The sequence below is a fragment of the Streptopelia decaocto genome (genome assembly GCF_964273445.1).
Source record: "Streptopelia decaocto genome assembly, chromosome: 15".
In the NCBI taxonomy this organism is placed as follows: Eukaryota; Metazoa; Chordata; class Aves; order Columbiformes; family Columbidae; genus Streptopelia; species Streptopelia decaocto.
This window is the reverse complement of record NC_138670.1, coordinates 9,007,873-9,026,148: the sequence shown is the minus strand read 5'-3', so window position 1 is coordinate 9,026,148 and position 18,276 is coordinate 9,007,873. Positions and strand designations below refer to the sequence as shown.

Below are 18,276 nucleotides of genomic sequence, written 5' to 3'. Positions count from 1 at the left end.
CCGCCGGGCGCCGCCGCCATTTTGGTGCTCGGCTCTGAGAGGGGAGGGAACCGGCAGGAGAAAGCGGGAGCCCGGCGCCTCTGCCTCCCCCGCGACTGGCTCCGACGCTGAGGCACCGTAGCAGGCTGCCCTCGCCCCTTTGCCGGGTCGCCTGTCTTTGTCAACCGCCGCCGCTCTTCGCCAGCCGCAGGCCCGAGAGAGAGGCGGGAAGGATGCCCTGCACACCCCGCCGCTGAGGGAGACTCGGGGGCCCTGACCGCCGCGTCTGGCCAGCCCCACCCCAGCCGCCCCTCGGTCCTCCATCTCCACAGGCACGGAGCTTCTTTCTCAGCATCCCCCTTTCCCGGAGCTTCCTCCCCGCGGGGCCGGGCGCTCGCCGCTTTCTTCTCTCCCACAGCCCGCTCCGCCTCCCAGGCCTTCTCTTCCCCGGGTCTCTTCCTCCGCCTGGGCCTTCGGGCTCTTCACCTTCCTTCCCCCTCTCCCTTCCCCTTCCCCGCCCGGAGCCATGTCCTCCGCCGCTCGTTTCGATTCGTCGGACCGCTCCAGCTGGTACGTGGGCCCGGTGTCGCGGGCGGAGGCGCAGACGCGGCTGCAGGGGCAGCGGCACGGCATGTTCCTGGTGCGGGACTCGTCCACCTGCCCGGGAGACTACGTGCTCTCGGTGTCCGAGAACTCCCGGGTTTCCCACTACATCATCAACTCCTTGCCCAACCGCCGCTTTAAGATCGGCGACCAGGAGTTCGAGCATCTGCCCGCCCTGCTGGAGTTCTACAAGATCCACTACCTGGACACCACCACCCTCATCGAGCCTGCGCCCAGGTGAGTGCCACCCCCTCCGCCCCACCCCCTGCCAGCTTTGCGAGGCGGGGGTGCCTGAGTCCAGCCTAGCAGCTCCAGGATCCTCACACTGTTCTAAGGCCATGCTCTGTGTACTAGGGAAACATTTGTTTATGGCCCTTGTTTGAAGCTGTTTCTAACAGTGGGCTATCTAAGCACTCTGGATCTCAGTGACCATTACGGGTTGCTCTTTGAGTCAGATCATCCATATAACGTGTGTGGCCTGGCCTTACAGTGCCTGTAGGCACGTGTAAAGGTACCCTCTGCATCTTTCCTACTGGTTACAATTGCCTTGTGAGAGGGTGTGGTCATGCTTTGTGTCAACCTATTCTTCTGGTATTGTCCTTCTGTTCATATGATGGTTGAGAAGCTGGTTCACTGGTGGTCTCAGTGATTGAAGTACAGCCTCTGAGCTTAAGTTGCTGTCTGGCCCTGTATCCACACCGATTACGACAGAGCAGGCCTTTGTGTGGTTAGACTGCTTCACGCTGTTAAGTCAGCTTTAATGCATTCTAGGACAGCATTTCCCAAACTTCTAGAGTGGCACTTCCACCTCCAAAAAATGTATTTATTTCTCACAGTTTGGTTGTGACATCGTTCATCTATATCTGCATACATGACACTGAGAAATGCTATTCTAGGAGGATGGGAAAATGTGAATTGGCTATGAGCTCATTCTTTGTCCTGTTCCCAATATGGGACATACCTGCAACTTGCATCAGTAAGCTGCTTATCAAGAATTCTAGAACATACTCCTTATTAATTTTAAAAATTGCCCAGTATCTTATTTCAAAATGTCTGAGCTTTCTGGATAGAATGAAGTGAAATAAAAGCTAGAAAAATAGTGACATATTAGAGAAGAAAATTCAAATTGGTTCACGTCTGATTTCTGCCATTTAAAATCTTACAATGTTTTGCAGATTAGCAAGTTCTTAGGGGGGAAAAAAACTTTGAGGTTTATAGTCACAATTTAACCTTGGCATAGGGCAGTTCTTAGTAACAATCAGTAACTTATCAAAGGCTGACAATAGCTTGTCAAGTTGGAAGACTTAAGTGGTCAAGGAAAGTCATTCTGTAAAGCTGCCAGGTGATGGGAAGGATGTAGCAGAAAGCACTAGCTTCAAGAACTCAAAGGCTGAGAAGTCTTCTGGGTAGCGATGGTGCTATGGCTAGAGAGATGGGTAGATGCAAAAAAAAACCCAAACAAACAAAAAAACCCAAACAACTTTCACCATTGCGGGAACATGAAGCTGCCCAGTGTTATGTGCATGTTTAAACTTGTGGACAGGTGGGAGGAAAAAAGTCCACACTGAAGCAGTCTTTATGCTCCGTTCTCCTTAGCCTGGGTACTGTTGTGCCTTTCTGGATGCAAAAAACTTAATCCTTTATGACAATGACTGACTTGGCTTTCTCAAAACACTTGAAAACGTAGCTCATTCCATTTGCTCACTTGGTATTTGTTAGGAGTCTTGTGTGAAATGTTCTATGAACATTTTAATACTGCCTTATTTTCAAGGTTTTGGTTGCATATTGTTCTCTCAGCATACAGAGACAGATGTGATCTAACCTACTGTGAATTGACAAGCTTTTTTATAAAGCAACAAGTGAAATTGACTCAATGGTTTTCCTTAGCATGATTTTTGTTCTAAACTCTTTTAGAAAAATCAATGTCATGATTGATAGTTTGAAATTCTGTTTGAAAGAGACTTCCTGTTGCAAGAGGGAGGATGAGAGGGAGCATTTCCGGATTTTTTTTTTAAATTTATTTTTAGTTAATGGACTAGATTTAGGATAGAGGTTGAAGGTATGTGCTTTAGAAGTGTAATTGCTAATTCTTATTTCTCTGGCATTTTCAGGGGAACATCACACTCGGGTGCTTGTGCTTTTCAAGGTTGTTGATTCTTTAAATTTCATAAAGTACAGTATGAAGAGGTGGTTTTTGTGGCAGGATCAAGTAGTTAATGGCACATAGCCATACAACACTTTCACCTTTTGGAGATGACATTTTAAACTTGCAAAACAGTTTGTTTTGTGTCTATAGTGAGCTCTGACCATCATTGCAGATGTTCCTGAGCTCTTGCTTATGCGGTGACTGCTTTATAAAGGGTTCTTTCCCCCAGCTTTGGCTGCAGCAGAGTGTCTTAAAGAAGCATATATCTTTCTGTTTAGGGATTCTGGCATATCTTGCAAAAATCATAGGGATTTGACTTCCATCTTATTTTGCAAGTAGTAAAAGAGAATCAAAGTAGGCTAATGACATGCATTCTTGCTATCATAGCTTAGATAATAAGTATCTGCTATGGCCTGTATACGTTAAGATTTCTGACAGCTGCTTTGAATAAAATTCTACAATTTATGATGAAAAGAGATTGCTGTGAAAATAGTCTTATTTGATGAAAAATCCAAACATCAAATCTGTTTTAAACTCAGGTATCCAAGTCCACCAATGGGATCTGGATCTGCTCCTGCTTTGTCCACTGCAGAAGAAAATGTGGAGTATGTTCGGACTCTCTATGACTTTCCTGGCAACGATGCTGAGGATCTTCCCTTTAAAAAGGGCGAGATACTGGTAATTATAGAGAAGCCAGAAGAACAGTGGTGGAGTGCCAGAAACAAGGATGGTCGGATTGGGATGATTCCCGTTCCTTATGTAGAAAAGCTAGTCAGATCTTCTCATGGGAAGCACGGAAACAGGAATTCCAACAGTTATGGTATTCCGGAACCTGCCCATGCTTATGCTCAGCCTCAAACCGCAAGTCCCCTTCCCACGGTATCCAGTACACCTGGAGCAGTGATCAATCCTCTACCATCAACACAGAATGGACCAGTCTATGCCAAAGCTATCCAAAAGAGAGTACCCTGTGCTTATGACAAGACTGCACTGGCATTAGAGGTAAGTTTTTCCTGTAAAGTGTTGTGGTTTTTGATTGTTTTGTAAAATGATAAACTAAAAATTGTCAGTGGCAAAGATGGTGCGGTTGACTTCATATGGAGTCTGCATATCTATGTTAGGGGACTGAGAAGAAGTTAGGTTACACTCTGAAGAAAGAACTACAAAAATTGCTTCATCTGAACCACTTCCTTAGAGAAAAGTGACCAGGTTACTTCAGGAGCTGTATTTACCCTCTCTTTGTGCCTACTCAACAGTGTAAATATGCTACAATGGTAGTGGAGTGTATACATCGTGCTGTGGAAGTGCTAGTGAGAGGATGACTTTGCTTCTCCACCTAATCTGGGGGAAGGAAAAAGATGTTTTATTAACTGTTGCAGTATTTCAGGTTGAGAACTGGCAGTAGCATCCTTCAGAGAAAGGTAAGGATTGCTGATTAACACAGTCTGTCTGATCCTTGAGTGCAGTATGAGATGCACTTGAGTATCTGGTCCAGAAGTACTGTAGTCTCTTATATTTTGGCTTTCAAAAGTGGAATTTGAGAAACCTTAAGACATAAATTGGAGGCGAGGGGGTTCGATGAAAGGCTGTAGTGTAGCCTCTAAACTTGTGTTGAGCCTTTAATAAGTTCCTGTGCTTGCCAAAGCATTTTTTTATTAGGCATGTCTTCAAGACTTCAGAGCTTTATTCTTTAGATGGTAAAGAATTCCTGTTACAATTCTAGTTTAACCTGCATAAATGATGGATTGGAAGAAGTTTTTAAAGCTACATCCAGAACACTGGGACTGTTACTTTTACACTTAGATTATGCTGAAGGCTAGTTAACCCAGTTCTCACCTGGAAAAAGTACTAGTCTCAAAGATAAAATGTGAACAGGCTATAATACTTCAAGGAGCAAATGCAAGGCAATAACCAAAGGAAGCAACAGCATTTTAGCAAGTAAAATAATAATGGTTTTAAAAATACCTCTGAAGTTTTCCTGTTGCCTTTGCTCAATTATTTTGCAAGTTAAAGCTGTTACCTATAGCTGATGCTTTTGACTGAAATCTGAAAGGTTATATTTGTGACTTCCAGTTATTCATAATAGTTTCCCAAAATGTTTTTCCTCCTGTATTTTTAAAACATCTACAGGTTATTACTCTTACAGGGTTAAAAGTTAAATATGTATCACTGGATTTTTCTTGAGCCTTATGAAGACTAGCAGCTTGTTATTTGTGAACAGTGTGTGAAAGTTATTATAGAGCAAAGTGTAAATTCACTGCCAACTGCACTGTACAGAAGATTCCTGCCAAAACTACTCATGCTTCTGAAAACTAAGCAAGGCACGCAATTGATTTTGTTAGGTTATCGATGTGTCATGGAATTACTTCAGGGAACTTGCTTTGCTGCAGGGTAGCAGAACCGCTTGGAAGGATAGCCCTCACAAATAGATTTTTCTGACTTGCTCTTTTGTGACCTAGTTAATGCCATCATTTTAGGTACTGTAGTATACCAGTAAGATTAATTCTCTGACCAGCATGTAGGTTTGAATTATTTTGAACCTTCAAATTTTGTTTGGGAGATGCTTCTCTTCCACTAAATTCTAATCACTTATTGTCTCATGTTTTTCTGTCTTCCATTGTTGGCATATTTTGTCTTCCTATGTAGTCTGTTTTCTTTGCAAGCACACCTTAGCCATGCTGTGCCTTTTCAAGAGGCTTCAGAAGGAGAATTCTGGGATGTGATCTACATTTTCGTGAAAATCAGTGATTACAGCTTCTCCATATCCACACATGGGGAACTTTAGCAACCTTATTATAGCAATTTTTTTTTGTCACATATACTACTCTGAAGGAAAAAAAATCCAGCTGCTTTTAATGATCTTCCTTCAGATTGTCTAACAGCTGCTGGGCCCTGATGGGCCCAACCTTATTGGGGTTCTACATGTCACTAAATAATCTGGACCATTCGAAGCTTCTGTTTTGTAAGAGCACTGAACTAGCTAGTGGTAGAGAAAGAACACGTTATGGGAATGTTTTGGTGAAGAAAGTTAATGGTGTTCTTTGAAAATAATAGTATTTGACAGCACTCCCCCTTAGTATAGGTGTACTCTAAATGACAGTTCAGCTTGGACAGGTAGAACACTTATTAGTGCAATTATATAGTGCCTGGTTGTGTGATCTCATTTAAACTGATAAAACAATATGAGAACAAAATATGTTTGCTGGTTTTGGCTTTGTGTGGTCAGCATACAGACAGTACTTAAAAGGAAGAGAATATCATCTGGAGTAAATAAAGCTATTGCGTAGTAATCTGCTCAACTTCCTTTTAAGTGGAGGGATGTCATTCTCCTGGATTCAGCTTGAAAATGGGGCAAGCTGTCTGCTTGCAAGTCCAGTTTTTCTGTTGCACACTATTGTTTACAGAAACTATCAGTTTTGTTTGAGAAAAGAAAGATTCATAGGCTATAAAGAGAAGTTTGTTTTGTAAGGAAGGTATAATTTTATTTTTTGTTAATTTCTCATATGAAAAATGTAACTTGTAAAACAAGTGAATATTCTACTGGAAATCTGAAACAAAATCTGTTTGGTTGAAAAATTATTGTTTAACTTTTAAATAGTATTTAGAATGTGGCGGTTTAAGGGCAACTACAATGTTGTTCCTTTAAGGATACTAGTTAATGTAGCATTTACTACAATTTGGACTTTGCTGGCCTCAAATGACGTAGCATTCATATTGGTATTATTGACGTGACCAACATCTAAACGTTGACTTGGTCCTACTTCATTATATGCTCTACTTTATTCTCTAAAATAAAAAAAATAGCAATCTGTTTGTAGCCTAAAATAAAAGTTTTAAGTATAGCTACTATTTCAAAGCATACAATTGGTATACCTATAACTTTGGGCATCTCCCTGCACCAGTGAACAATTAGTAAAGCCTGTGATGATTAAATGAATTTCTAAGATTTACATATACTGTTGTCAGTTGAGTTAGTTACATTGGCAGCGCAGATTTAGCGTTGTCTGCCGTTTCTCATCACAACTAACTTTCTACTAATGTGTGAAATATTTTCATGGATACTGCATTAAAACAAACAAACAAATCCCAACAACGAACACCCCAACAACAACCACCAAACCACACACACACAAAAAAAGCAAACCAAAAAAGCCAAACAAAACAAGAACAAAAACCCCAGCCACCCAGATCTGTTTCTTTACTTGTGTGCTTCTAGCTAAGGAGCAATTTCCTTCTTTTCTGGTGCTCTAGAGGAAGGAATATGAAGGACAGGGATACAGCGTCCTGTATTTATTTGGACTAGAACCATACGTTACAGTTTTGTACTGCTGTTCTTCAGTCGTGCTTTTCTTTGGGAAAACTAGGAGAGCAGTCCTGTGTTCAAAGCTTATACAGGATAGCACTTTAATAAGGTGATGAATTTTGTAAGAGCAGAGATTCTTGACACTGTTACTGTGATACAAAGCAGCAAAGTCTAGCTTAAAATTTCTCAGCATGTAATAACCTGTAGCTCTGTAGCCTGCCTGTTAACAATAATGTGCTGCTGAAACCTTGTTTTAAACTGGCGTGCTCTAACCAGCATGTGAAGTATATACAGTGCCCAGCAGACTAAGACCTGCCATGCTTTACTTTAAGGGAGCTTATCTTTTGATAATTGGTACATCTTGTTTGGGTCCAGAGTAGCTGATTGATTGGATTGATTGCTAACTTTTATACAACAAAGTTCATTATGTCCAGCATAGTCAGTAGATAAACTAACAGTGGATAATTCCCTTAAAAATTAGCCAACTCTTTGAAGGCTGATTTAGGACGTGAACAACAAATTCCAAATTCACTTATAAAACTGAATGAAAGTGTAAAGAACCAGAAAATTGGAGACCAGCAGCAGCTACTAGACTTATGGCTGCCATACATTTGAAAAACGGTATTTAAATACATTGCAAACACTGTACTAAGTGTCATAGATCATTTTGAAGGCAGTAATAGTAGTCTTAGAGTTCATCTCCAGACTTGACATGACAGTGTTATGGAGTCTGAAGATCTTTTTTTAAACAAGAATCATAGAATTGTTTAGGTGGGAAAAGACCTTTAAGACCATCAGGTCCAACAATTAACCTAATATTGCCAAGTCTACCACTAAACCATGTCCCTAAGCACCGCATCTACACATCTTCTAAACTGTTCCAGGGATGGTGACTCAAACACTGCCCTGGGCAGCCTGTTCCAATGCCCGACAACCCTTTTGGTGAATAAATTTTTCCTAAAATCCAATCTAAGCTTCCCCTGGCGCAACTTGAGGCCATTTCCTCTTGTCCTATTGCTTGGTACTTGGGAGAAGAGACTGACCCCCACTCATTCCAACCTCCTTTCAGGCAGGTGCAGAGAGCAAGAAGGTCTCTCCTCAGCCTTCTGTTCTCCAGGCTGAAGCCCCCAGGTCCCTCAGCTGCTCCCATCACACTTGTGCTCCAACCCCTTCCCCAGCTCCATTCCCTTCTCAACTCACTCCATCAGTTCAAGCGCTTTCTTGTCGTGAGGGGCCCCAAACTGACCCCAGGTTTGAGGTGTGGCCTCCTCAGTGCCCAGTACAGAGGGACAGTCACTGCCCTTGTGTGCTGGCCACACTATTCCCTGATGCAAGAGCTTCACTGTATTTTTATAGCAAAGTGTTTATACCAATTATGATTTTTTCTAGACCTGTGCCGGCATTACAGTATTAACTAGTTTATCTGTTCTTGATGTATCAAACATGTATGTTTGCTTGTACAGAGTTAACCTGTCACTGACATGTTTTGGTGAAATAAATATCCATTCACCATAGTTATAACTGACTTACAATATTTCTCTTGGGCTTGTTACAATTAGGTTACAGTTAACTTTTCCTCTTCAAAGGAAAGTTGAGACAAGTAGGCCAAAATGTGCTAGTAGTTGAACTTTCTTAATTAGGAAATGAGGCTACTTCTTTCACTAGACAACAAGCATTGTGCTTTTCTTAAGCCAAGCTGTGTTAAACATTAAAATACATCTGACCCACAAGATATAGATTTTAAGCAAAATATTGAGCCTATACTTGTGTGCAGTGTTGATCAGGCAGCTTTAGCTCTGAGAACTATTGAATTGAAAGTGACACTGGCAGCAGGATTCCTGTGTCTGTGCTGACGTGCACCAGCTTTTCAGTACGTGACCTTTGAAAGTACAACAGACAATTACTCTGGATATTTTGTGTGCAATCTGAATTTTTATAACTTCCTCCTTTTCCAGTCAAAGTTATTTATGGCTCTCATCATGTCAGTGCTCAGTCTCTCACAATTTAATACACATGCACATTCAGAACTGTTTGCAGATGAAACTGAAAGCGATATGGATAACCTAGACAAGATCCTGTGCTACACTGAGATTCAGTGTGGCTGAAGAATGATGGTCTGTGGGAGCTTAGAGCTTTCTGAGTTCTGTATAATCATGACAGTGAGCTTCATCAGATGGAGACAGGCTACCATCATTTAATGAAGAGCAGCACTTTGGCCACAGTGCTGCAACCCCAGCTCTGGCAGTTGTCCTAGCTATACTTGACATGCAAATTTGTATTGTTTTGCTCTGTTCCTAGATGAGGCTAGATTAACAGTATCTAGGACTTCAGCATTTCTGTGCTACCTTTTGACCTGCTTTCCTGTCTCAAGAATGGTTGAAAGTCCTCTGAACTGACTGATTCTCAGGTTTGGGCATCAGCTGTTAGTCTTCTGGCACACAGCTTCAGAAGTGAAGGACAATTAAGCTGTGCTTTCAGCCTGTTGGTTTATTGAATCTTCCAATACATAAAGCACCAGCTACTTCAGTGTCACATTGTCCTGTTGCAGTGTGACTAAACTCTGCCTCTTTTGTGTAGCTCAGCTTTACACCTTTTGGAGACAATGGGATGTCAGGTAATTTCTTAGTGTTGAGCCTTGTTTGTTCTTCTCCAGAACAGCCAGCTGCTCTGAACAACTGTTTAGTTTTTGGTACCAATATTAGTGTTGCCAAGGAAGGTGAGTTGTTACACTAATTAGGGTAATGGCCAAGATTCAACACCCCATAAATTCCAAAAAGCAATATGTTTTCTATAGCTATTGACCCAGTGGGGTAAAATGATGATTTAGAGTTTTAATGCATTTTTTTCTCCTTAAACTTATATTACAGAACTCTACCAGCTATAGAACTGTTAACATACCTTTGTTGGAATATCTGTAAAACATGTTGAATTGGTTGACTGTGTGACTAAAATAGCACGCAGGAAATCTTTTGCAGTGTGTGAATCAGCTTCAAATGGAAGACAGGTATGGAAGAGTCTAGAGTGAGTGAAGTAACCTTTCTGACTGGCACGTTCCATGGCTTGTTTCCCCAGGGCTTTGAATTCATGCTGTAACAGGGACATAATGAAAGGATGCCATCTAAAATACATTTTGATTTTTATCATTTGGGTGGAACCAAATGGCTGCATTTCAGGAGTATTACTCATTTCAGCAGTTGATACTTCCATCCAGTGATGCTGGCGTGCTTTACAAGGGAATTAACGTATCTGAGAGATGCTGAGACTAAGGAAGCATTATCCTCATTTACAGATAAGGGCCATGAGCTGTCCAGAGTCACACAGGAAGTTTGTGGCAGAGATGAGAATAGAACCAGGTCTCCTGACTCTGTCCTGTGCCTAATCATAAGGCAATCCTTCTGACTGGCTTAAAAAGCTCTCTGAAAAAAATAGCGTATTAAATATTAGATACTGATTTGTAGCAACTTTGCCCACTCAGCTGCCTGAAGAACATTTTACATTGTTAATCTATATGGTAGTTTGTTGCAATGGAACACACTTGTGTTGTAATTTATTATTTTTTTTTACTTAGCTGAAGCAAGACTCCCAAACCTATTTATGTGCTAGAAATCTTTCGGAGTCACATTGAAGGATATCTTTTTCTAGAGCTTCAAAATAAATAATGGATTCATCTCTATGGCACATGAGCAGAATTAAATTGTCAGACTCAGAAAATGCAAGACAGTGTTTTTGATCCAGTGTACTAAAGATGTTTTGTGTTTTCTTCTTTCATGAATAAGATTAAAGTGTTTGAGAGTCGATTGGTTTTAGGGTGCAGTGCAAATGCAGTTTCTTATCATTTTTAACTGTTGTTATGTTGGCTGCATCTTCCTGAATTTGGGTCTAAAACTTGGTACTTGAATCTGTCCTCAAAGGGTATTTAAATCCAGTAATGTAACACTGAGTATTTATAGATGTTATCAGCCTTTTCCTAAAGAGACATTTGTTAGGTTCCTGTTTAGGTCATCTTGTTACTATTTGAAGTTTTCTGTGGGCTTTCTGTTCAGTGAAAAGTCTGACAAATTGTGCTTGTTAGCAAATACACAATTTTTGAAGCATGCTGCACTAGTATGTGAAGAGATGAAAACCAGTCAAATTAATGGTCTATGTATATGCCAACCATCATGGGCAGTGTATAACTACTGAATAGTATATACTGGCTTCATGTTTGAGTTTAGGAATGGCATAAGAAAATATGTATATTTAAGAAAGTAACATGGTCTCAATTATATCCCAAGAACTTATGGGAATTCTGAGGGTTTTCTCCTCTCCTAAAAACCACCAAATTACAGTTGTTCCAAGTGTGACAGTTTCAAATGGGAGGGGTAAGAGGGGCAGACAGGACACAGTCAGTCCCACAAGCAGTGGAGAAAAAAGTGAGGGAGCAGCAACACATTTTGCTTAAATGCCTAATTTCATTCTCACATGCAACATAAAGCTCAAATCCCTACAAAGAGTTTCAAAGTTTGAAAATTGTTAAGAGATATAACACTGCCAAGGAGTTTATTATAGTATCTTAATCTTCACCTAAGGGTTCTTGCTTCTGAGTGATCTTAAAAAAAATATCTATTGGAGTAATGGTAACTGGTTTAAACAGGCTTATGAGCATCTAGCGACACACGCTATTTTGCAAACTCAGGGTTTCATTCTTTAACACAAAATATACAGGTCTTACGTGAAAAGTTTTAATCTGAGGCCCTCGACCAGGGTCCTTAAACTATCTACATCAGTTCTAAATTGTAATACTCTTTAGATAACCTAGACAAATTGTTATACACACTGTATCAGGACTAACATCCGTTTTTTCCTTAAATAAGAAGATTGAAAGCTTCGGATTTCACAGAAGTGGTTTGGTAAGCTGAGACTCAACTACGAAGAGCTTGGGCCTAGTTTAGGGAGAAAACTTATGAACTGTTGGCCATTAGTCATAGGCTGGTTCTACTTTTTGTGAAGTTTGTTATTTGCTGCTAGTGTCACTTTTCTAATATTTACTATAGTTGCCACAGAGCAAGTGAAGTAAACAGGAAGGGAGGTGTAAAGTCAGAGAGCTGCTGCAACAGACCACACGTTCAGCTATTCTGAAGCGTTGAAGGGAGAAATTACTATTTAGCTGATATTAAATGCTGCTTGTCATATTGGATATTTTGCTTTGTAAATTATCCAAATTAAGTACAGGCATTGAACAACAGTAAGAATATAACTTAGTATCATTTGGGCTGATGTTTCTTCTTGGTCATACTTTAGCTCTTCTCATCTTCCACTACTGAATAGAAAGAGACACAATTATGGTAGGAAAGGTCTGACATGTCATGGTTCCTGTGTCAAATTCACTGACAGGAAGTAGAGGTGAAAACAACAAATAATGCTAGAATCTGTATATCTAATACTTTCAATAAAATCGAGAGTGCTTTTGCCTGTTCCAGAAGTGTACCATTATTTTAGGAACTACCTAAGCTTCTTGCACTGCGGTAATTGGAACTAGAACTTCAATTAATGGTTTGTTTGCCAAAGGAATCTCTCTTTGAAAAACTAAATTTCCTCCGAAATAAGTCATCTGATGCTAAAATCAGTATGAGAACTGTGCTCTTTTGAATGGATATTGCAACTATGGCCTTTGTGATGTTAATTATATCTAAGCTAAATATATGGCTGCATGAAGGTGTAAGCTTTCCTGTAGGAAAAAGTGTAGTTCAGTAATTTGCCTGAATATGTAAATGTACATTTAGTTCAGAGTATCGGAGGTGAGATTTCCGTGTTTGATAACTTCTTTTTTTTTAATTATGCAGGTTGGAGATATTGTGAAGGTTACAAGGATGAATATAAACGGTCAGTGGGAGGGAGAAGTCAACGGTCGAAAAGGGCTCTTCCCATTCACGCATGTCAAAATATTTGACCCTCAAAACCCTGATGAGAATGAATGATTCCCTCTGCCCAATTTACACTGCTGCTTCATTTTCCTGGCTACCGTTAGCATTGTTTGAGGTGGGATGATGACTTAATGGCACATTGCTAGCATTGCCCGTTTTCCAGCTTGCTGCAGTTCGACGGTTCTTTTAATATACATTTGGAATACATACAACTGAAGTCACTGCCTGACCTTCATACCATAGTTACATCATCCAGAATTTAATTTCACTTTTAAAACTCTGTTGGGCCTTAAGCTGGAGAAGACTGAACTGGTATATAGCAGAGAAGTATGGGAAGAAAACCTTTCATGTTGAGACTTCCATGGACCTTTTCTGGCTTGCTCAGTAGGAAGAGCCCTAATCTTAGATCAAACATGCAACTTGTGCGTTACTGTCCAACAAAAAGCAACAACAAAAATGCAATTTTAGGACTGAAGAAGACTTAGTTTTAAGAGAACCTGTCCTAAGGTAGTACATTTAAAATTATGGTCTCTTTAAAGGACAATAATTGAAGCTTATGTATTCTAAGCAGTTGTATTAGAAGCTGTTCTTTTCTGTTAACTCTTAAGCTTGTTGTTGACCTTCCTGAAACAGTGTGTGTTAAATGCAAATAACCATTGATTGAGCTGTATTGAAGCTGAGGCATTTATTTATAAGGAAACTTAGGAGGGGTTGAAACTTGTAACCTGTTTTTGACATACTTAATGCATTTCTGTTGATTTTTGCAAGCACTAACTGTAGAAAGTTAGATTTAAAGGGAAACACTTTGGCCTGGTCTACATACAGCTCTTCTGCAGTGTTAAAAGTGTAGTTTTACTAGTATAGACGTGCTTGTCACGGAGCTGTTACTTGGTAGACAGATGGATCAGATTGCCATGGTGTGGAGAGGTAGGAGAGGAGTGGGACAGAAGAACTTAGTAAATACTGATAAATCCTCTTATTTAAACATAAACCTTTTATACCCATTTCTCTACAGGCCCCCTTATCTCTCCAAAGTTTCCTAGCTATGCCAGCCCCAGCTCATTGAAAGCTTGTTTTCAAACACAGTACCTTTTTTCCAGGGTGTCTCCACATTGCTGTACTTCTTCTCCAGAGCTGCTTTCATCTTATTTCTGCCCCCTCCTTGCTTGCATCCCAAGTCCTCTGCATGCTATCTTTATTTTACCCTTCTAACTGAGTTGGCTCTGCTTTATATATGCCCCAGATCCCCACCCCCGCCCAGCATCCTCTAGAAAATGGTTAATTGGAATCAGCTGCCTGGGTTCCCCATGTGAGAAATTAACACTCAGGCTGGAGGAGGCCACAAAGGTGTCTATTATCAGTATAGCTTCTTTTCCTTTCTCTGTACATAAGCTATACTGCTGTAATTGTACTTACAGTAGGGAACTATATGGCTGCAGGTAAATAAGTACAATTCATGCCCCACAGGTTAGGTCCTTAGCCTGTGTACAGGATATGAGAACTTAGGTACAGTGATATCCTGTGCCACCTTCTTTAAATGTGTTTTGTAGGTGAACTGGAACGCTCTTTTAAAAATAAGTGAACACCGAATTCACAGAATACGCGCCTGCAAAGACTACAACTACAAAACCTCCCTTTTCAGCCGGCCTGGTTAAAGAAAAATGTCTGTTGTGGAAGCTGACAGGAAAACAGCAGCCCCCATTTTTCAACTTTGGAAGGCTGTTAGTTGTAGCAAAATGAGAAACGCCAGACACCTGCAGGATCTCACCAGTTCTTATCAATGTCAAATTATATAAAAGTTGTTGTCTTAAGTCCCAGCATGTTTTCTTGTTGATTTGTGTCACTTGATCCTAATAAAAGCACGTTGTTTTTAGCTCATGTGAAAGTGCTATGAGATCCTTAATTGGAAGGCACTGATGAGATGCAAAAATGGTGTTTGCAACAAGACATTCAAAATGCCGGGTTTTTTTAAAAGAAGTCTGTCTGTTCATCTATTAACTGTTTTCTGTAGTATTGATCAAGTGGCTGACAGTCTAGAAGTTCTTGTAGAGCATTTTACTACCAAATTAACTGTGAAGTAGAGTAGCATTGACTGAAGTGTTTGGTGCTGTAAGAGTAATTCTTGACAATAGGCACTGACATTTTGTCTTGCAAGGAAAAGCTATGCAGCTCTCTCAACTAAAGTAGGTCATGCTTTTTCTGTGCCCCAACTAGATACCTGTAAGTTTACTACATAATTGTACTACTGAAAGTCATCTTTCGAATACAGAAACTGCACTAAACTCAGTCTGCTGCAGAGAAATCTTACTTCAGACCTGACCTAGTTACAGGCAGCTCTTCAGAAGACTGATTGTGGAATTCTTCCTTTGCATGGTAAATAAATACTGTGAGGTTTGACATCTTGAACACGGCTTTTAACCTGGATTTTTTTTCACTGAAATAAACGTCTTGACTCATCCCCTCATTGAATCAGGTACACACTCTGAACACAAGCATTGTTTTAGGTCTAATTATGTTCTGATACTGCAGGAAAGCAAAATATTTTACCTTCAAAACTATGCAAAATTTGTGTGCAGTGGCATCTGATGCAAAGACAGGAATTCTTACATTTCTGTGCACCTGGTTTCAGGCCACAGATGAGCAGCGTTTCTCTGAGTCGCAGCGGTGCGGGTCAGGTATGTTAAATGGTTTAAGTGTAGCATCCTGCCCAGCCCCAGCTGATCGTGACCTTGCTTCAAAGTGCGTCTTTGCTGTTTTACTACGAGACAAGTATTTTCCTACAAAGACTGCATTTGATCAGTTGTGTTTCTCTCTGACGGACTCCGGATCCTCAATCGCCTGTTGCTTGCTTACATGTGTGCTGTCTGTTGCTTTATGAAGCCTCTTAAATTTGAGTGTAAATGTTCCTTGGGCGTGTAAGGTAATACTTAATATGAAGCATGAGAGCCTACAAGTGATGGCTTCAATCTATGCACCATTAAAGTTGTTCTTGCTTTTGAACTAGGAGCTGGTTTAATTACCTGGTGCCACAGTAGTTAACTATCCTGAAAGGCTGTTCGACTTCCTTCTGTTGTGTACACGTGTATATAGACGTCAAAGCCTCTGACCAGTCTGAAAGGTTAAATGAAACCTGTTTTAATCAGTGTCCATCACTGGATAAGCGCTAATTTAATTCATGATTGTTTACAAATTGGGAAAGAATAAACAAAAGGGAATATCCTATTTGGGTTGGGGCTCTGAAGAGCCTGAGCATTATTTTTGTAAAGGGAAAAACAGCATTCTTTGTGCCATTTCATGTGCCTGTGAAGTAACTTTTTCTATTGTATTAACATCCGGGGAATGAGTGGGCTGCCTTTGTTTTCTAGTCAAGTTTTCAAGCATTTTCCTCAAAACCTGCATTTGAAAGTGAGACCTGCCTAAAAGACTGCCTTTGGGGACCAGTGCAAGCATTCTTGTATAGTCGTCATTTTCTGTTTACTTGTGCTAAATGAAAGTGTGATTTGGGACAAGGATACAGTTATTGCAGTGGGAAAGGTGGCCTTGTATTTGAGACAGTCTTCACTGTGTAAACTTTAAAACACAATATGTAATTTAAAGACCATGATCTTCAGGCAATAATATTAAGTGTAAGCTTTTAAAGTTTATTTTGGGGGATTATAGCTTGTTTTATTTTTTGTGCTATAAGATTAACAGTATTAAATGAATTATATTCTTAGAATACATGGAGTGTCTTTTCTTAAGATTAGTGCCTTTTTAATTTCTTACTCCACTTATTTCATAGAACTGGTCCCAACATCAAGCCACTGTTTGTTGTTTTTTTTTCCCAGTGCCCTGTTTGTACAGTCTAAATAAAACTTGCCTCAACTTGCAGTATTATTTGTTGTCTTTAGTCTTAAAACCTTGACAATATCAGCAAAGCATTTAAGTCCTTACTCTGTCATGATGCTGCCCTGTTTTGTGGTGCGTGACAGTGCAAATCCAAGTTTTCCAGATTCCAGGGGAGGATTAAGCAAGAGAAAACGCTGTTTCCAGGCTGAACGGATACTCTCCTATTCCATCCTCACGCCTCTTCTCAGACTCTGCTGCTGCGCTCCGGAGAGTCACCTGAAAAAGATGCATCTCTGGTTACACAGATTGTCACCCCTGTCACTTCAGTGCTCTTCCTGTCACCATATTAACACTGCTCCTCTGCCCAGGCTTCTACAGGTCTCTAGGAAGCACAGCCTTCGTTTACTGGGATACCCTTGATGGTGCTTGTGTGAATGACCGGTTCATGCACATGGTTTGAGTTTAGCTTGTTATTGTTTAAATAAATACGGGACAACCTGTGCGGGTATTGCAGAGCGGGGTGGTTGGCATTCCAGCCACTGCTGGAAGGTGTCAGCATCATGTTTATATCTGCTTTTGCAAGTCAAGAATAGGATGTTGTCTTTTGCCTTTTTACAGTCAATCCAAATCAAGAATAGCACAAACTAGAACTTCAGTTTCTTCAATATTTAGGATCATTCAGTTAAATCACTAACAATGAGTTGAAAGTTGAGATGATTTTATGTAGGAGAAAAACTGAAGAGGAACGTTGGACACTCAGCTGCTGCAAAGGCAAAGTCTAAACAGCTTGTGTTGCTTCCGTGGGCTCCTTGTGGGTATGTTCACAGCCTGTGTTTGTCATCTTTGGAGTACAGATTTCCCTGCTATGTTAATAAACGTTGATAGCCAACTCTGCATAGCGTTTTATCATCAAATAGTCACATTTAGCACGTTACATTTTAGAGAAAAGCCGTAGTATTTCAAATACTCAAGCAAGCACAGGGAAGGCACGTGTAGCAGGCCTGATAACCCCATTTCAAACTGTTGTGTCTGCTATCAGCTGGATGTGCGAGTAGGTTACTGCAGCTCCTTCTGACATCTTCAGTAGCTCTTCCTTTACTATTTAAGTAGCAAAACTGAGCATCCCCTGCTATACCAGCCGTCTGCTTCCTACACGCTGCATTACAGCCACGGGTGCTGCAGCAGCAGCGCTGTTCCTGCCTGTGCTGAGATGCGTACGATTCAAATGGTGCTGCAGGGGTGGAGCAGGAACAGCAATTGCATCAGACAGGGGCCTGGGCTGGGCTTTGTGCTGCTAACACCCAGAGTTCTCTCACACTGAACTGCAGCATCTACAGCCACTTTTATTAAGCAGCGGGACACAAAGTGCTTTCATAGCCGGGGGCTTGGGCAAGCTTGGAATGCCTGTGTTCTGTACAGGAAAAACTATCTGTACCTCAAAATGCATCAGGTGTCACCAAGTGTAAATCTGTACCACTTCATATTGAAGCGAGGCCACAACAATCTACGTTTCC

At 40.8% G+C, this 18,276-nt stretch overlaps 1 protein-coding gene across 1 annotated transcript; it reads left to right on the top strand.

Annotated features, from left to right (window-relative positions):
- CRKL (CRK like proto-oncogene, adaptor protein) lies at positions 1 to 16,804 on the top strand. Its single transcript, XM_082065855.1, has 3 exons — positions 1 to 819; positions 3,268 to 3,730; positions 12,854 to 16,804. The coding sequence occupies exons 1-3, from the start codon at positions 506 to 508 to the stop codon at positions 12,986 to 12,988; spliced, it is 912 nt and encodes a 303-aa protein (XP_081921981.1). The 5' UTR covers positions 1 to 505; the 3' UTR covers positions 12,989 to 16,804.
- The last annotated feature ends 1,472 nt before the right edge of the window (positions 16,805 to 18,276 follow it).